Source organism: Thermobia domestica, chromosome 15, assembly GCF_964235325.1.
Source record: "Thermobia domestica chromosome 15, izTheDome1.hap1.1, whole genome shotgun sequence".
In the NCBI taxonomy this organism is placed as follows: Eukaryota; Metazoa; Arthropoda; class Insecta; order Zygentoma; family Lepismatidae; genus Thermobia; species Thermobia domestica.
Window position 1 is genome coordinate 162,659,363 of NC_137468.1, and position 21,315 is coordinate 162,680,677.

Below are 21,315 nucleotides of genomic sequence, written 5' to 3' on the forward strand. Positions count from 1 at the left end.
TGCTATGGTTGTGTGGAGGGGAGTCTTAGCTACAGCGTACCAGTCGCCAGTCGTCTCCAAACCTTCATGAAGTGCAGATCGAGTTTAAGGTGAATCCCTTTCACGGTGCCTTGTCATCTCCACAAAGGAGTGGTTCACAGAGAGTTTGTACCGCCTGGTCAGACTGTGAATGTTGCATTCTACGTGGAAATACTTGAAACACTCAGAAAACGAGTCGCTTGCGTCCATCCAGCAATTCGCTGCATCATGAAAGCTTCATCACGACAATGCTCCGAGCCACACCGCCTTTGCTGTCATGCACTTCCTGACCAAACATGGCATCATACAGCTTCCCCAGCCACCTTACATCCCAGATGTCGCTCCTGTAGACTTCTTCCTCTTACTCCGACTGAAAAAGGTAATGAAATGACGGCACCATGGCTCGGTCCAGGCCATTCAAGAGGCCGTAACGAGTAAGCTGAAGAGCATTCCAGTTTCTGCGTTCCAGGGAGCTTTCAGGGATTGGCAGAGTCGCTGGAAACGTTGTGTTGATGCAGAAGGGCATATTTTGAAAACTATTAAGTCGATGTGTCAAAATTAAGAATAGATTTTCTTGTAAAAAAAAAAAAAAAAAAAAAAACAGTCTTACTACTTTCCGGACAAAACCTGTAACTGGGTTTTGGATAGGATTATGATGAAATCCTCTGCATTCGCACGTTGTGTAGTTTCCAATGGTCATAAAAAAAATGTTCGTAAGGATAAATAAATTAACATGATTTTTGAATTTGTATTTTATTCAGGAGAGTGTCACACGTCACAGGAAAAAAAATCAACAAATATATTTATATATAGAGAGATTACACTTTAAACAGTGTAAAAAATAATTTACATTTGTATGCGCAAATTAACATACCGATCAACATAACAATACGCACTCACAATTAGAAAATAAATATCACCTACAAACTTAAAAATGACTTTCGTTATTTGATGACTGAGGAAACAGTATACTATATCTTTGAAGAATATAGCACATTTATTCATTTCAATTTCATTTTTTTCCTTCTATCTCCCGACACAAACAGACAAAACAAAATACATAACAAGCGAATGTTAAACTAGGTTGTCATGATGCAAGAATCTTGTAGGTGTCATTAAAAAAATCTTGCAACCTCATCTTTCTATTTACTGTTTACACAGTACAACTTTCTGAACGCAAGAAAGATGTCTCCATCCATGCAGCACTGCACTCTAGTGCACAAATATTATTTTGGTTATTATTTTGACGCGCCTCCCTTATCGTCCCAAAGAATCTGTCGTTTCGGAAGCAGCGAAACTGTTTTTTTTCTTTATGTTAGTGGGAGGGCGATAGCAGGTAGCAAGGAAGACGACACAGAAAGTTGCACATGGTTTGACTCCTTGCAAGATGAAAAAATTGTTGCATGTTTCTTCCAAGACTATGTTTACATGGAGAAATATCGTAGGATTGCAAGATTTTTTTAAAGAGAGCTACAAGAATCTCGTAGTATGGCAACCTAGCTTTATGTAGTCTTATTAGATAATATGCATAAAGCACTTTCTTAATATAATTGAGCTGGCAAAAGACATCACACACTCTGTATAACGTGTATTTACATCTTACTATGTCGTTTCTCAATCACTTGTAGATGCTTTATGGCACACATTAAAATGTAATTGAAAGTTTTGTCTTTTATTTAAAAAAAAATCGAACCAGAACTCCCAAGACCTGCGGTGTTTGTTTAAATGTTCTTGCACCTAAGGAAATAAGTCTTGTCTTTTCGTATGAAAGTACGTAACAATATATATTATTGCAAAATGTGTGAACAAATGTTTCTCACTGGACACTGGAAATTATGACATATGTATTATTATGCATTTATTCATGTCTTTTCAATATTATTTGCGTTCTCGTTCGGACTTATATCATTACTTATTTCTTTCACAGTTTTTTCAGCCATTGTAATCATAGTCTGTTCTCCTACACTGGAGACGGCTTCATCCACATGAAAAGCACCACTAGAAATGCCATACGGCCGCAAATGATAAATAAGATATTCCAACACATACATCTGGTTAGGACTCACATAATGGAAAGAGATAGCAGAATCTGAGCAACATCCCATACCCTGAAAGAAAGAAAAAGAAAATATATTTATATCAGGTACCAAAAAGGAATAACTTCATTAAATTATACGCGAGGGTATCCAAAAGTTCTAATTATCATAAAGAAGTTATACAGATATTTACATGGAACTTTTTGTACATGATCAATGTCATTTCTATGCATTACTTGTACAAATATCATATATGTGTCTCAAGTATTTTTTTTTTTTCCACAGCCTGTAGAAGACATCAACCTGCATGATGAACAAAATTGAAGTCCGAAGTGTCATAAAGTTTCCTCATTTGAAGGGCAACAAATCCATGACGAAATGAAAGGTGTCTATGGGGGGTGAAAGCCCATCATATGACACGGTTGTGAGGTGGAAGCGGAACTTTCAAAGTGGAGACCCTCATCTAGGATGATCTTGCTATGGTGAAGAAAGTGAAGGTTTCCTCGGACCATAACCTGGAGTCACTACAAGACACCCCGATGGCTGCTTTGAGCGAAGGGGTTCCCATATGAAACTATATATCCTTCAACCTTGATCACAAAAAGAAATTCTGTTATAAGAACTTTGTAAACATAAAGACTATTTTGTATTTTTATAATAAATAGGTGAAGAGCTAGATTTCAGGTCCATTATTGACTCTACCTACAAGTCATTTCAATATAGAAAACAGAGCCAACTACCAATAAGTAAGGTATCTCAAATAATTAATTATAATCTTCCCGAATCACTCGTTGAACACTTAGTCAATACAAATAACTAATTCAATCTTTACGTATCAGTTTCCTAAATCACAGATCGATATACAGTATGTCGGAAAAGTAACGGAACTTTTTTCTTTACAGATTATCACTAGCTTCATCTATTGAAGCAACATATTATCGGAAAGCTGGATAAAATGCACAATCATGAAAACCAATTAACGAAGTGCCAAGTTATAACAAGAAAAGTGAGCGAATCCAATGTCACACTGTAACCTCGTCACAAAAGACGATGGAGGAAACAGCCAATATTAAATTTTGTTTCAAGCTTGGTAAAACATTTACACAAACATTGGAAATGATTAAACAAGTGTATGATGGTGAGTTATTGGGTAATATCAATAAAACGGAGAAGTTACTCATTACGCCCAATTTTGAAGTAGTTACTTGCATTGGTATCAATAAAAAGAGAACTGAGCACTAGTCGTCTCGGCTGACCTCGGAGAAGCCCCGCCCTTTTGAAGTAACCACACCTCTATTCTCGAGACGAGTAACTACTACGCGTTTGATATCAATAAAAATCAAAGACTCCTCTGTGATGCTAGTAACTTCTCCAAATTTGTGGAGCAAGCTAAATAGGTGACTCCGTGCGAAATATGGCAGAGTATATGATTGTTTTACTACGTAGAAAAACTTATAAACTGCATAGAAATGTTGGAAATGGAGATTACAAAAAGCATTATAAGTTTATGAAAGAAAATGTAGTGATTAGCACATTTTTTAAGGAGAAACAACCGAAATTCGGGGTGATGGACTACGTAATGATGAAAAGATGCGGGTTTTCTTCAAGGGCACCGATCCTGTGGGGGCCCGGGCCCCCCAAAGCTCATGTGGGCCCCCTATTGTATTTATGAATATACAATATTTGGCATAATTAGAGTGCAATTTGTCTTAAAATCCTGATATATATACCTTCTGCATCTGAATTCCCTCCCCCCCCAAAAAAATTACAGAGAAATCGATGCCCTTTTTCTTGCGTTACGTGAGTGATCCGGGATTCCAGGTCGGAATGTCAGGGGATTCTGGTGTGGCTCAAAGTACTGTCTATGACTACCTGAAAATGGATTGTTTCCGGAAATGTGCGTAATATACAAACAGCAAAGGCAGAGTGGCAAGAACAATATACATTTCCGGGTGCTATCGGAGCACTTGACTATACACAAGTGGCATTAAAGAAACCTAGTATTTTGGAGAGTAATACGTTAATAGGAAGAGCTATTTCGTGGCTAAGCGGTTAGCGTACATGCCTTTGGCATAGGAGACCCGCGTTCGATTCCCGGCAGGAGCTCATGTGGTTTGGATTCCACGTTAATCAGTGGGTTCTGTCTCATATAGGCACGCTACTGAAAAGAACGTTAAACTAATAATCAACTCAACTCAACGTTGATAGAAAGGGTGTATACATGAGAATGTATTTTGTTTATGTCAAGGCGAAAGGGGACACGTATGGTGTGAAAAACGCAATCAGATGGACGTGATTTATGACGTGGGTGGCTGGACTTTTTAAAAAAGAAAACAAAGGAGCCAAGTGTCTGATTTCGTTCTTAAAGCCAAACAATCTACAAAGACCTTGGACAACACGTGATATGCGCTTGTCGTGTTAATCTTGATATTGCTGGATTCCAATCAACATCCATCAGCTCAAATAGGTTCATTCCCATGGTTTCAGTATTACTTTCTTCTTTCCCGTTTTTTTCTTTCTTTTTTTTATTTTTGTTTTATTCTCGCTCGAATATTAAAGATTCTCTTTTGAATTTGTGTCTCAGTCGTAGATGTATTTGATATTTCGGTGCATTTCACTGTAATTACCCTCAAAGTTTCGGCTTTCCTTCGTTTACTTTCTGGTAGCTGTGACTTTGAAAGTACCACTGGAAACTCTTTAACAATATCCACAAATGCACTTTGATTGAAGCTATCGTTGCTACTTGCCCGTTTCATGGCTTTTAAGATACTACGCCATAGATTAAAAACAACGAAATGACTGCGCGATGAATGGGAGAAATGAGTAATCACTTCTTTTATTGATACGACTCAGTGATATGTGCAGAGGAAGCGCGAGTAAACGTTCATAAATCTGGAGCAGACTAGACCTGAGTAGTGGCTTGTTTTATTGATACGAAATTGAGGGAGGAGATTACTCCAGGTGTAGTTACTCCGATTTTCGAGCAAGACTTCTCAGGAGTAGTTACTTATTTTTATTGATATCACCCATTGTCTAGTACACGTCTGTTCGAGTGGTATACGCGATTCCGGGACGGTCGTGAGCAGTGGTCGAAGTGACGCGGTATGCGGTGGTATGCCATACCGCCTCTGGTTTTTCAGTGATAAAGGCATACCGCCTCTGGTTTTTCAGTGATAAAGGCATACCGCCTCTGGTTTTTCAATGATGAAGCCATACCGTCTCCGGTTTTTCAATAATCAAGACATACCGTCACTAGAAATACCTTTAATAAATCCATTTTTATGCACAGAAATTGGCGAATAGCTTAGCACGTGAAAATATTTTTTTCTTATGTAGAAATAATTTCTAACTTCACAACCCTGACATTTTTATCTTTTTCCTACTTTTGCTTTTTAAAATGAGATGTCTTCAAAGAAGTTCACCAAGTTTGTTTTGATGTGCCATATTGAACTGTTTCTTTCTTATGTATGTGTGTGTGTGTGTGTGTGTGTGTGTGTGTGTGTGTGTCTTCCAGGGCCCATTTAAGAGCAGTAAGGGCCGGGGGGCCTGAAGTCTGACAAGGGGCCCTTTGTGAGTAGTCATGTGAAAAACACGAAGATCATTTAACAGGTACACAAATATGCATAACACTTAACTCTAGTACCTAGATATACTCTAGTTTGTATATTAGGTCGCATTTAAAAATGCAAATAGGGAAAGCGCCCTTTTTTTGTAATAATAATAATAATAATAATAATAATAATAATAATAATAATAATAATAATAATAATAATAATAATAATAATAATAATAATAATAACTTACATTATCCTAGTTTTCATGAACAGGAGACAGGCCATATTATTGTTTCTATTGAAAATAACTCATTTTCCTTGATTTCTTCATTTTAATTACATACACATTAAAATTAACTCTAACATACTTGCTGGCATTTCTGTTAGATGGCAACATTGCGTCATTGCTTTTAGTGAGTATTCTGTGTGTAACGAGAAAACTAGAAGGTAGAAGAAACGTGTACGTATCTTGAAAAATACATTAAAATATAATTAATAGCTCATTTACGTATGATTACATGTACTTCACACCCTACAAACCCGATCAACGATAACAAGTTGGTAGCAGAGCGTGGTTTCTCTGTGTGGGTAAGTGATTTTACATGTTAAAAAACAAGTGCACAAAATGAGTGACATTAGCAAAATTGAACTCCTAACAGAGAACAATTATAATGTGTGGTCACTAAAAGTAAGTGCGTTGTTAAGAACAAAAGGATTATATAGTGATATTATACTTAAAGATGTCTCAGCGCAAGAAACACAAGACAAAGAGTGGATACGTAAAAATGATGAGGCGTTCAGTATTATTATTTTAACATTATCAGAGGAACAGGCAGGATTGTTCATAAACGAAACGAATGCAAAAAAAGTATGGGACGAATTAAAAAGAATACACACAGGTAATGTTGATGATAAAATAATAGATCTCAGGTTAGAACTAAAAAGCATTCAAATGAAATCCGATGAAACAATTGATGCGTACATTCTACGAGCAAGGAACATTGCAACAAGGTGTGCAGCATTAGGTGCAAGGGAGATTGTGTATCACGTAGTGCGGGGTATTCATAGTAAATACGAGAAGGTAGCTACGGTGCTACGAACACAAAGAGGTGCAAGTTTGGAAGAAGTGCAACAAGTGCTAAAAGAAGAAGAAAATAGAATGGAAAATACAAAACATGTAGAACAGGCGTACAAGGCAGAACGGAAAGAAGCACATAGAAAGAAGGAAGCAAGAAGATGTAATTTTTGCGGAAAGATTGGTCACCTAGCATACCAATGTTGGCATAATCCAGAAAATAAAAAGAAAAAGAAGTTTGGTAAAAAGAATCTAAGTGATGAAACCCAAAAATCAGATACGACTTCGAAGAAGAAGCAAAATGTAGTATATAGTGCTTTCAACACAACGGTAAAAAGGAACGAAGAAGAAAAAGAAGTGGAATGGTATATTGATTCAGGATGTACATCCCATATGACGAACAAAAGGGATTGGCTGGTGAACGAAAGAAATGTGACAAACGAAGTGCAACTTGCAGTAGAAGGTAAATCAGTGGTAGCGGAAGTGCAAGGTGATATTCAGGTATCAAGTTACATTAGTGCAACAAATGAGTCATGTGATATAAAAATAAGTGATGTGTTATTTGTTCCTGATTTGCGTGCTAATCTATTGTCAGTGAGAAGTTTAGTGCAGCAGGGAAATCGAGTGGTGTTCACGAAATGTGGTGCTAGAATTTACAACAAAAATAATGAAGTCGTAGGTGAAGCACAGGAGAGAAATCACTTGTATGTTCTTAAAACAGAAAATAAGCAGAATGAAGATTCGTGTTTAATAATACAATCTGACACACCAGAAAATAAAATGAGTATGTGGCATAAAAGGTTAGGTCATTTAAATTCTGAATACATGCTGAAGTTGAAACGATCTGAAATGGTGAAAGGCCTTACATTTAATGAAAGTGAATACAAAAATCTAACATTATGTGAATCGTGTGTAAAAGGTAAGATGACACAGTCTAGTTTCAACCCTATAAATGACAATGATGTAGAGAAACCACTAGATCTAATCCACATGGATTTATGTGGTCCTATCCAAAAGGAGTCCCTAGGGGAAGCAAAATACATGTACATAATAGTTGATGCTTATAGTAGACGTATGTTTGTTTATTTTTTAAAATCCAAGGATGAAGTATTTGATTGTTTTATAAAATTTAAGAATAGGTATGAGAAAGAAACAAACAACACAATCAAAGCTGTACGGTCAGACAATGGTACAGAGTTTATAAACAAAAGATTTAGCACATATTTTGTCAGAGAAGGTATTAATCATCAGTTAACAGTTCCTTATTGTCCTCAGAGTAATGGCGTAGCGGAAAGGGCTAATCGATCAGTACTTGATATGGTGAGAACAATGTTAATTGATTCTGGGTTGCCTATAGAATTCTGGGCAGAGGCAGCAGCTACAGCTGTGTATATTAAGAACTGTATTCCTAATAAAGATAAGGAGAATAAAACTTCTATAGAGAAATGGAGCGGTAAGAAACCAACGGTAAAACATTTCAGAACGTTTGGGTGTGTTGCATATAAGTTCATCCCAAAACAAAAAAGGGCAAAACTAGAGAATAGGGCAGAAAAGAAGATATTTGTTGGTTATTCTAGGAATAGCATAGCTTATAGGTTATATAATCCAGTAAGGCGTGAGATAAATGAAGCAAGAAGTGTAATATTTGATGAAAAGGTAAGTGGTGCATCTTTATTAGAAGACAAGCCAAATGAAACACGAAAGGATGAAGATAGGTATATCTTGTTAGAAACAAGTAGACCAGAGGAACCCATTACTAATGAAGACACAATCATTACTGAAGATGAACAAGATGGAAGAAACCAAGAAGTAACATCCATAGAAGAATCGGACACGCGAGTAGAGGATGAGGAAACCGAAGATTCAAGTAATGATGTACAAAGGCAACATAAGAAACCAGGTAGAAAGAAGGGAGATACACGACAGATATTAAGAGCAAGACATCTTGAAAATTTAAAAAGAAATGAAGAGGAGTTGATAGCACAAGGAGTAAGAAGATCTGACAGGTTAAAAAATACAGACCAAGTTAACTTCATAGTTCAAGATATTCCCAGAACGTATGAAGAAGCCATGGATGACGAAAACAGTGCTCAATGGAGAAAAGCTATGGAAGAAGAGATGGAATCGCTGAAATCGCATAATGTATGGTCTTTAGTTCCACGTCAACCTGGAATGAAGATAGTAAGAAGTAAATGGGTATTTAATATAAAAGAAAATCCAGATGGTACATTACAGAGGAGAAAGGCAAGGTTAGTAGCAGTAGGTTGTAATCAGAAGCAAGGTATAGATTACCAAAACTCATTTGCTCCAGTGATGAAGTTAGAATCACTAAGATCGCTAATAACTTTGGCAGCGAAACGTGAAATGGTAATTAAGAAGTATGACGTAAAGACTGCGTATTTATACGGAAATTTAAAAGAGGACATATACATGGAACAACCAAAAGGGTTCGTCTGTCCAGACGATGATGATAAGGTATGTAAATTAAACAAAAGTATATATGGACTACCTCAGTCCGGTGTTTGTTGGAATGATGAATTGAACAAAGTCATGTCAGAAGTAGGTTTTCAAAGATTACAGAGTGATCCGTGTGTATACAAAATGAAGATACATAATAAGATAGTGTATGTTGGAGTGTATGTCGATGATTTTATCATTTTATGTCAAAATATTTCATATATTAATGCCGTAGTACAAAAGATACAAAGGTACATAGATTTACAAGAATGCAAGGATTCCAATACATTCTTAGGTATAGAAATAAACAAAGTGAATGAAGGTTTTGAATTATCACAAAAGAGTTATATTAAGAAGATACTAAGAAAATTCGAGTTACAAGACTGTAATCCAATAAAATCTCCAGGTGATTGTCGTCAAGATTTAGACCAATATGAGAATTCAAAAAAGGTAAATAAAACAATGTATATGGAAATGTTAGGATCTCTAATGTATTTGTCTGTAGCAACGAGACCAGATATTTCATTTTGTGTAAGCTATTTATCTCGATATAATAATGACCCAAGAGAAGTGCATTTAACAGCAGTAAAAAGGGTATTCAGATATTTAAAGGGAACTCAGGAATATTCACTAAAATTTTACAAAGGAAACGGAAAATTAATAGTTTGTATAGATGCTAGTTGGAATGTAACAAACGATGCAAAATCGTATTCTGGATATTTCGTTAAAATTGGGAATTGTATTGTAACATGGAAAAGCAAACAACAAAATCTTGTAACATTGTCTACTTGTGAATCAGAAATTATAGCCATATGTGAAGGTGTTTGTGAATTAAAATGGATAAAGAGCCTCTTAACTGAGTTAGAAATGACAGCATGTATAGATGAATCTATAACAGTAGAAACTGATAGCAAATCTGCTATAGATTGGATAAATCGAACAGAAGTAAAGGGCAGAACAAAACATATAAATAGAAAATATTATTTTGTAAAAGACGAGGTATCAAAAGGGGAAATAAAATTATGTCATGTGAAATCAGAGGAGCTTATAGCAGATATGTTAACTAAAAGAGTGACAAAAGAAAAAATCGAAAAAGTGTGTGAAAAGATATTTTTTGTAAAAGAAAATATGAAAATTGTATCAGCTTAGCGCAATGACGCAAAAGGGGGGAATTGTTAGATGGCAACATTGCGTCATTGCTTTTAGTGAGTATTCTGTGTGTAACGAGAGAACTAGAAGGTAGAAGAAACGTGTACGTATCTTGAAAAATACATTAAAATATAATTAATAGCTCATTTACGTATGATTACATGTACTTCACACCCTACAAACCCGATCAACGATAACAATTTCACTTCCATTTCCGTGAATAAATGTCTTTTCGAAAAAAAAAAAAATAACTGGAACCATTAATTACATGTTAAATCACATCTACTAAATTAGATAAGAACACTTACATTCAGTTTAGGAAGAAGTATATTAAAATAAGCCTACTTTCATGCACTGAATTGCTTCTTCCTTGCTTCAGTGCAGCAAAGTTTGAAATTATTTCAGAAAAGTCCCTAATTATGTCATGTTCTGACGATAGAATGCTAAGAGCATTTAATTTATCTTCCTTTAACGCAGTTCGTAGTGGATTTTTGATGAGTGACAATTTTTAGAATGCACTTTGAGCCTCACAACTAGAAATAGGGAGTGTTAGATACGAGTGAAGAGCAATAAAGATATTTGGAAAAACTGATTGCAAATTATTATTATACATATGTCTATATATCTTGTGCAGTATTATCTTATGATTCAAGCTGAGTTTTCATCATATAGCTAGAGAAATGAGTGATTGAATCTTTTTTATTTTCATTTTCCACGTCTTCCTTGTAAACTGCAATGAATTGTTGGACATCATCTTCATGAAGTATTTGCGTGGCTAATTTTGGAATAAAGTGGAAAATAAACAGACGTGTTCATATACGGTAATTCTTTTTTTGATTTCTATAAGAAGTGTGTCGATAATAACGGTAAATGTGTCAACTTGGAATTTTTCCTTCGCGTTAAATAAATGTAATTACTGTCATTATGATCATGATCACTGTTCCCGGCCTCATTGTCTTTTCTATCTATTTTATATTTTATGTCTCCTTCACGCAACTGAACTATTAGTATTTAGAGAAACACTAGGTCCACATTCATTGTAACTACACCAGAAGGGGTGTTGGACTTACGCTCTTGATCTCGTAAAGCTTCGTCACTAGTAACTCCCGAATTGTGTTTTGTTAAGCCTGCCAGTTTAGCACTTTTACTCAACTTTTCACTTCTTTCAGTTTTCTTTTCACAGCCTCACTTAACTTCTTTTTGGGTTCCATATTTCCAATTTATTAGAAATTCACACACTAGGAATAAATGCACGTTAGTTAACATCATTTTGCAATAAGTATCAAAACAGCACTGAAAAGATTCTCGGTTGTAAGCAAGACATCAAGAAGTAAACTTTTAAAGAATAAATAAATAAATAAATAAATAAAGTAGAATAGGCGATATTGTTATCGCTCAAAAGCGCAGAACACCTGCAAATGCATGACCTTTATTAAAGGCATTTCTACCTTCTTTAGGAAATATTATCTCGATAATTGATGTTTTAGGCCGCTACTGAACAATAGTTATGCTCTTTTTCTTTTATTTGAAACCAAACAAAAAACGACTAAAATCATGCAGTATTATTGTTTCATTGACCTTATCTTCAAATACGCTATATCACAGCATAATATTAAGAATAAATACTATTTTTTTTCTTTTTTTTATAGAATTACGAGAAAACTCAATTAATCTTAACCTGAAAACAAAACAAAATTCAAAGAAAGCAAATTAAATGAGGAAGAATTGGACTGACAATTCCTGTAAATATTTTTATTAGTATAAATAACGTAATAAATTTTTGAAAGTCGATTAGAACAGAATGTACAGGAAACGTAATGAAAAATTTCCAATTACACAGAAGCCCCCTGAAGCTCGAGGCCCGGGGACTACAGCCCTCTTCTTAAATGGGTCCTGGTGTATTTTTGCCTTAATGCATATAAATGTTAACATGGGCGGATTTAGGGATTGTCTGCTGTGGCGGCAGATCATCCGGGGGTTTGCATACCCCTCAGTCGATTGGACATCCCTGAGTTTTCTGAGAGGAAATTGTTAATGTACAAAACCTGATTTTTAAGGGTTTTCCTGTATAATTTCTGTAATACAATATAAGGGAATATTTTTTTATTATTATTTTTTTTAGAAAATTGTTGGCGGGGAATCAGTCTCTCCATGTCCGCTCCCATAACTATAGAGAAGTTCTCCAATGATTTTCAGTCATTATGTAAATAGAAACGCGATTGTTTAGGCAACATACCCTCACTGTATTTCAATATTTAGATAGCCGGTATGTCGAGTCAAAATTGTAATAAAACATACCGCCTATGCTTTTTTTCCACTTCGAACACTGATCCTGAGTCCTTGGAAGACGACTAAAAGAAAGGCTGACCGAAAAATAAAAATCGCGATGAGTTGGTGGAACAAGTGCGAGAAATGATGAGAATTCTACTGTGAGATGGGTGGCGAAGGAATTAAATACGATAAAAGACATGATTCACGAAATTTTGACAAAGGATTTAAAGAAACGGAAAGTCTGTGCTCGATTTGTTCCGCACACCTTAACTGACGACCAAAAACTTGCTCGCGTTAAACATTGCAAGGATCTGATTAAAACAGCCCGACGGAACAGTACATTCCTGGAATCGATTGTAACTGGTGATATAGATTTTGTGCTTCAAGTACGACCCGCAAACAAAACGCCAAAGTGCTACGTGGAAGTTCTCCGAAAGCGAAAAAATTGCGTTTTCGAAAGTCAAGTGAGAAGACAATGTTGATTTGTTGTTACGATACTAAAGGTATTATACTTCGGGAATTCATTCCACAGGGTCAAACTATTAATGGTGAACATTATCTGGGTGTTATGAAACGTTTGTGGAAGCGAATCGTTCGCGTATGGCCCGAGTATCGAGCGCCAGGCAGTTGGTTTTTTATTGCACGACAATGAACCAGGTTACAGAATAATCGCAGTTCGTGACTGGTTTGGCTAAAAAAACAAATCTATGTGCTTGCACATCCTCCGTATTCACCTGATTTATCGCCGGTGACTATTTCCTATTCTCAAAATCAAAATTGGAAATGAAAGGAACACTTCATGAAAATACTTCGTCTACCGTGACGAGGGTCATTGGGACGATTCCGAAAAAGGGCATTAAAAATTCTATGCTAGCATTGTTTGAACGTGTTCAGCGGTGTACTGATGAAGAAGGGATGTATTTTGAATAAAAAAACTACAGTTAATAAAATACTTAATTCATTTTGTTTAATTTAAAAAGTTCCGTTATTTTTACGACATACTGCGCATATTCATTGAGCACACACGCACATTGCACATACATGAGCTTTTTAGCTTTCACCTGCAATATTGTTAATTATGCACATCGAGCTGCAGAGAATGTATATAATTATATAGTTACCTGTTCACTAGGGTAGAATATGTACTTCCAGTACCAGAAATCTTTATCAACATGGCCCGGAATCAGATGGTGTTCAGGAACAAATGGGAAAAACCTTCCTCTTCCGAGCGAATCACGAGAGTCTCCGGCTTTCACACCAACCTTTTCGAGGCACTTTCCTATTGAAAAAAGAAAAGAGGAACAAAAAATTAAATTATACATTTAAAAAACTAATTTTAGCAGAACTTAAATATTTTTTCAGGTTATGAGCAGATAGAATTCAGCTTATTTCTATACATGTTTCACCATATTAGTAATATATTTTCTAGGAAAATGAGATTTACCGACTTTTGATATGTATTTTTATTTAAAATTTCTACATATAAAGCAATTGGGTTGATTAAATTGTTTCTCAAACATTTGACGTTAGAATATCGTATATGAAGTCAGTATTATTCAATTATATTGAACGTGTATAATAGATGTTGACCTTTGAATAACGTTTGTATAATTCATAGTTATCATTAGATATATATATTGTTTTCCTTTATATATTTCATATCCTTGGAAAAGGTTCCTTCCCCCTTTTCAATTACTTCTTCAGACAACAGTTTCCATGTATTAAACTTTACAAATATTGATGTCAATAACGCTAGGATTGATATACGTTTACTTAATAAATTCAAAAATTAAAATGCCCATGTACACGGTATTCGAAACAACACCAAAATACTTTAGGGAAATGAGTTCTCACATATTTCGGAGATACACTACATTATTTCGGAGTTAAAGTTCGCCAAAAACTGTCGGAACGATGTAAGATGGGTCATTACTTTAAAACAAAACGTCGGATGAAAGTCAGGTACATCATCCCAGTGATAATTATGAGACTAGATACCTGTGGATATGGAATGTTTGCCAGTGTGAAGTTGGTAATTTCATTTTTCGTTTCTAGAAGCCTTCTTGAACTTCCTCATACTTCAAGGCTAATTCTGTCGAGATCTTGTTGCACATCCACTGGTACAATAATGGAATCTAGGCTTTAAAAAATCACGATTTGTTTTACCCAACCTTTATCCGACACCTCCGTTCTCCGTTATGACCTTTTATCATTTCAACTTTTCCGTACCCTATAGCCCTGAAATAACGCAATTGCGCGCCATTTTTTGAAAAATGTTTTCTTGTGAGAATTAATTTCCCAAAGTCTTTTGGTTTGTTCCCGTACATTCTGTATGTGAACTGTTCCATATATTATGACCTTACACACAAAACAATTAATTAGTTCTTTATTTAAAAAAAAAAAAAAAAAGAAAGAAAAAAATGTTCGGGTGTTGCACAAAGCCTACTCTACAAATGAGGTTAACTTTCGGAATCTAGTAACATAGTTTCCAAGTTCAGCGTATCAAAAAATCTACACGAAGAATATAATTTCAAAGCTAAATTTTTGATCCAGGTAAGACTCTCCCTACCTATTTTCATGAAAGATATTCTACACATTATTGTGAGTGAGTTTCTTATGGCTATATGGATAGCATATGTGCTTTTGCCGCGGGAGATTCCCGATAAATTTAGTTAGGAGCCCATATTAAGCTGTAGGTCCACGTCTCATATAGCCTCGGTGCAGCAAAGGGAAGTTGAACTCCAAATCAACCAACCAACCTCATTTCAGTTCCAGCAAACATTGTTTCACTTTCCGCCTTCGGTGACACAAGCGGTTGTGGTGTATTATTTACATTACTCATTTTGCGTTACTCACGTTTTTCATTTATTTTCAAGGATTTCTATTATTTATTATTATTATTATTATTTATTTTTTTTGTTAATTTCTTCATTAATTTTTATTATTAAATACATTTTACCCTATTTAATACATTTTTCGTCATTTATTATTCATTTGCTCCTGCGCTCCTATTGTTTAAACAGCGAGGTAGTTAGGGTTTTAGAATATTTAGTTTTGGTAGCCAAGTATTTTTGTTTGTTATATATTAAATTAATTTAAGGATAAAGTTAAATTAATAAGTTAATATTTTTTTTTTTACAATAAATAAGGCTTTATTTTTATGAACTAAAAAAAAACTAAGGATACAAACTAAATTACGACTATTATTTGGGAAACCAATTCGTTTAGCTTGGAGCCCAAAAAATGATAGCATTTGATACACAAAAGTAAAAAATACAACTTACGGTAACAATAGCAAATTTTTATTTATGTTCATGTTTATATAACTTTCATCATCAGACCCTGAGGTTCTTCATAACAGCTTTTTTTTTTCCTAATTACTCTCCACGCTATTTGACTGCCGGAGAACCTCATTAGTTCACGATAAGTGTTATTGTTTGTTAATTTTTTTTACTTAATTAAGTATTATCTTATATATATATATATATATATATATATATATATTACATACAATTGCTAGTTTTAACAATACAAAACAATATTGGTTATTTGACTAAGAATAAAACTTTTTGATATATTTTTTTACAATATGATGAAAGAACTTTTATTTTAAACTCAAGTCTTATAATTTCATTACACTATCGACCTCCCATATGATTAGTTTATTTTCCTTCACTGAACACTGTCTACCTACCACGTGAACTTGTAACAAAATATGATGCCCACCTGGATGATTTTCTTTTCTTTTTTTTTTTTCGTCGACTTTCTACTTCATCCCTTTCCTATCTGAAAAAAGTCTTTTTTCAGTGTGCCTATATCTTCACTATTTTATATATAAAATCCCTACAACAATCATCAGCCTTTCTTACCCATTTCAACATCTTCCGCTCCACCGTGATCTGGACGACATTTTTTGCTATCTGGCAACCCTTCTTCCACGAAACGACGAACGGCTTCTCGACTTAAGACATAGCCTGATTTTAAAAAGAAAAAAGAAAAAAAAACGTTAAATGTTTTACAACAGCATTTAAACTATGTTGACATCGTCAAAATATTTACGTATACTTCAGAGGTAGTATTACAGGAGAACATAGCTAGTCTAGCTTAATGGTATGAGAAACTTGAATCTTCAATCGCTGTACACGGTGTCCGAGAAGTCCCAGTACCCATAGGTTTAAGTGTCATAGACAGCAATGTCAGCGTTACTTTAGTTTATTTATTTAGTACATACTATAGTTGAGTACTTACACATAAGATAGCGATGGCAAATTCCGGAATTTTTACCTTCCGGACTCCGGAAAGTAAAATCGGAAAATTACGAAATTCGGAATTATTCCGGTCTCGGAAAATAATTCCGGTCTCTGATTGATTGGGTCAATACCTTTCCCAGAGCTCCAAACAGTTCAATTTTCTGTGTTTACAAAATCATCAAATAAACTAATTTTTGAAATTAAAGATAAAAATACATCGTTTCCCAATCCCTATCTAATAGAATTATTTTAAAATTGTAAAACCGAATACTCATCTATTTCAGACAGCAGTGGTATCAACGTCATAAGTAGCTCTAAAGAGAGGTTACAAGTAATATGACATATCGATTTAAAGAAAGTCATTGCCTTATTTTTAATACTATTGCAGAAAGTGGTAGTGTAGATCTATCTTGTTTATTTGTGTCTTTATAATTTATTCAGTACGGTTTCAGCCACTTATTTTGTGACCCTTTTGAAGAAGTTCTCTTCATTGACATGAAATTCGAATCACTTTACGAAAATCCTTGCACAAACGCACAAGAGTTCTAAAATTAAAGAGTTGAACAACTGACCTCTTCATAAACTTGCTTTTGTAGGGAAAAAAAAAATCTTGAAAACTACTTAATTTTTTTAAAAGTAACTACATATAACATAAAACATCTACGCAAAAAATTCAAGGAAAATTAATAATTAAAAACTAGTAGGCAACTGAGAGTATAACAAAATAGTTTTTGTCAATTTTCGTTTTATGTTAACAATTATATGGATGATTTTTGACATCTTATTTATTCGGGCTGTACAATGAAGAATAACCAAGGTATAAAAATTTCTTGACGGAAGTATTAGAAACTAAGGCCAAAAGATTGCTGTGAAATAAAAAATACCAAAAAATTCTTTTATATGCTGAATTTGATAAAATAAAAGTCAATTTTTTAAGTGTTTTTATTGTGTTGCGTGCAACTGTGTGTCTCGGCCTAGTAAATGCCGGATTGCGAAAGTTTATCAATGACATAATTTTTGGAGTCCGCTGATAAATTTTCTAACTGATGGACATCTTTGTTGAAAGGTTGAATCATACTGTTTGTGCTGGTTTTTGTGTTATGGAATTTAAGCTTGGTCATAGAGGTAACGCTATCCATTTTTTGTCGTTATTCATTTTATTCTGTTCTATTGTCCTTGAAGATTTGAGCTTGATTTTTCATTTTTAGCTCCCGGTATAAGCATTTAAGGTTTGTTTCACTCTAGATGTATGCCTGTGCGTATGTGGTACTTTATTTCTCGGTAACTACTGCCAGATCTAAACCAAATTTGGTGAGGTAGTAGCTCATTGTCTACAAAATAAAGATCGCTATATTTGGTGGCTGAGCTCAACCAGGGACAGTCTTGGTTCAACTTGTATGTGGTACTTTATTTCTGGATAACTACTGTCCAGATTTGAACCAAATTTGGATGGCAAGTAGCCCATCGTCTAAGGAATAAAGATCGCTATATTCGGTGGCTGAGCTCGGCCAAGGACAGCCTCGATTCGGCAACATAGGCTGTGTTCCATAACTTTGCACGCCCGGATCTTTGGTTCACCGATTGTATTTGTAACGTATTTTGACCAATCCATTTTTCACAACTAGCTCAAAAACAGTTCGTAATTGTTGTTGAAGATTTTCGATTGGAGATATTAGTAGGTGTCATTTATGGGGGCAGGGAGGGGCAATTGCTCCCTTGAGTTTGATATTTATATAGATTTTATCAATAGAATAGTGGTAAATCATTTACCACTTATACCAAGAGAAATTTTACTTATATCAAGAGGTCTTTCTCTCCCCCCCTCCCCCCCTGCCTCAAGCAAAATCTGAAATGACGCTTCTGAATTTTAGTCTTGAAATTGTAAGGAAAAGGTAACTCTAAACATTGGACTTTGTTCTATATAAATGTACTGACTTTTGTACCTGAAATAAAATCGCAAGCGTTAGATTTCCTGAAAAGAGATGTGGAATGTTTAGTTTCTTCAGGTGGCACGATAAAAAAAATAATAAATAAATAAATAAATAAAATAAAAAAATAAAATAAAATGCAACCATTAAACCCTTAGCTTTATAGTGAACTTGATGTTGATCTGTATGTTGTTTAACTCACCTAATAAATAGAATGGTTCTTTATTTCTTTCGTAGATGATTAAAGTATCACCCACATAGCGAAAATATCTAAGGAATTTGTAATTATTTCTGCTGAAGATTTCTGTTTCAAATCTGTACATAACAATGTTGGCTAGCAGACAATTTGAATACAGCCAATCCTTCAGTTTAGTTTGTTGGTAAATTTTGTCGTTAGAAGTAAAATAATTTATAGTGAGCCCGAACTCTAGTGTCCTAATAATCTCATAAATCTGTAAGTCGTTAAATTTGTTGTCTCTGAGCCACTTTTGAGTGCTGTCAATGGTTGTATTTATATGAATGGGCAAGTCAACCATATGGATGGAAGCTATCTTCAAATGGTTGGCGTTTACTAAAGAACATGTTTGTAATTTTAAAGCATTCTCCTTACAAATATGGTTAGCATAAGGTCTTTGGCGCGGGAGACCCAGGTTCGATTTCCTGCGGCATTCATTTGGTTTATATCTCACGTTAAGCTGTATGTCTACTTCTCATGTAGCCTCGATGATGAAAGGACGCTAAAGTGAAATCCAATAAACCAACTAATACTTTTGATTCTAGCTTAAAACTATTGTTGATAGTATACTGCACTGCTAAATTCCATATTCGTTTTACAAAAGAGAGCTTTAAGGTTTATGGCCGGAAGTAAACCTCGAACTTCTTGTAAATCTCTATTTACATTTCTTGAAATCTTACCTCTTCCATGTATATATATATATATATGAACTTCTAAAATTTGTAAGAAAAGATATACAGATAGATACAAGCAGCTTCCGGTTGAACTCAGATATTCATATGCGTAATACAAGACAAGCGTCTGACCTTCATGTAGAGTCCTCACGTTTAAAAGTACATAAGAATAGTACATTTCCTATGGCAGTGAATATTTATAACAAGCTTCCTTCCACTTTAAAAAACAAGACATCTGGTTTCAATAAAGCAGTCAAGTCCTACCTACTCGAGCACTGTTTCTATTCTGTAGAAGAATATCTCGCCTGTAGTAAATAATGTTTAAAGTATATATATTTTGTATATCTATAATGTAAGGTTTTATTAACGATTATGTTGTTTTATATCGATGTATGTAAATTAGAATAATGATTTTTTTTTTTTTTTTTACATAAATTCACACTATTTTAATATTGCATGTAGATTTAAATCTATACATATGTATACATTCAATGTTCTTATGACGTGTCCAACTCATACGTTCACGTTGTGAACAATTTGTATGAAAAAGGATGAAAATAAATACAATACAATACAATACATTTAAAGTTCTCGAAGTTTCTAGAGATGGAGTTTGTTACCCACTTTGGATAATTTCCTGCCTGAAACTAAGTCTTAACAGGCTGCCTTTTCATGTATATTGGGCAAAGCTAAAACAGAAAAAGTCAAGTTGTTTCTACAAGAACAAATCTATTAAGAGGTCATTAATTATACTTTTTTCTTTTTTCTTTCTTTTATTTGCAATCCTTTGTGTTAAAAGAGCAAGATGTTTTATAATGCGATTCAATCTCCAAGTAAGTAACAATTTGTTGAAAAAGAACACAGAATAAGTGGGTGAAACAGTAGGGGAAGGTAGTACACAGTGGATCATTGTATACAGTGGATCAGAAGGCGTTATTCATTTATTTATTGCACAAATTCAGCTAGCGCATGTCAGTTATTCTGTTTTCACATTACACACTTATGAACGAAATGTCAACAACAATGGATGCTTCTTATTTGTGGTGAAGTGAAAAATATGTTTTCCTTGTGCTGAAGTAAAAAATGAAGTAATAGGAGTGAATGCTCTGACGCTGTGATTTATCTTGTAATTTAGAATATCGCGGACATGGGAGGTAGGTAAGAATGTATTTGTAATATAGCATTGTTTATTTTGTTCTTCTACTTTAATAGTTCCTTGTTGTGGGAAACTGTTTGGGTTGACAGCAACAAGTACACAGTGGATCACATCGGTGTGGTACACAGTGGATTGATCCACTCTGTACCTCATTGTGTTTATGGAAGTTCAATGTATCTGGCATACTCGTTTAGAAACAAGTCATAGTATTGGCATTTCACGGAGCTTTTAATATCATGTTACACGTTACAGATTAATGGTTTAACCACAAGGAAATATACGCAAGGCAACGTGAAAGACATTTATTTAGATGAGAGAAACAGTGCAATTAGTGGTGGGGCAGGGATATTCTATTAGCAGCGTTGGTAATTTGAAGAACATTGATTACACAACTTTGAGCAGATGTGTCAAAAAATAAGAAAGTACCAGGTGACAATGTTAAAATGAAGTCAAATTATTCTGTACGACAAATATTCACTTCAGAGTTGGAGCATTTATTTCCGAAATATATA

General features: G+C 34.5%; 1 protein-coding gene across 3 annotated transcripts in view; it reads right to left on the reverse strand.

Moving 5' to 3' along the window:
• Positions 1 to 1,698: 1,698 nt before the first annotated feature.
• LOC145671329 (glycoprotein-N-acetylgalactosamine 3-beta-galactosyltransferase 1-like) overlaps positions 1,699 to 21,315 on the reverse strand; it is a 301,114-nt gene continuing 281,497 nt past the window's right edge. For all 3 annotated transcript variants that reach the window (XM_081740334.1, XM_081740335.1, XM_081740336.1), the window contains 3 exons: positions 16,430 to 16,534; positions 13,682 to 13,839; positions 1,699 to 2,126 (listed from right to left, as the gene is read on the reverse strand). In XM_081740334.1, the coding sequence (XP_081596460.1) occupies positions 1,881 to 2,126; positions 13,682 to 13,839; positions 16,430 to 16,534 (509 nt within the window). In that variant the 3' untranslated portion in view covers positions 1,699 to 1,880. The remainder of the gene's footprint in view (positions 2,127 to 13,681; positions 13,840 to 16,429; positions 16,535 to 21,315) is intronic.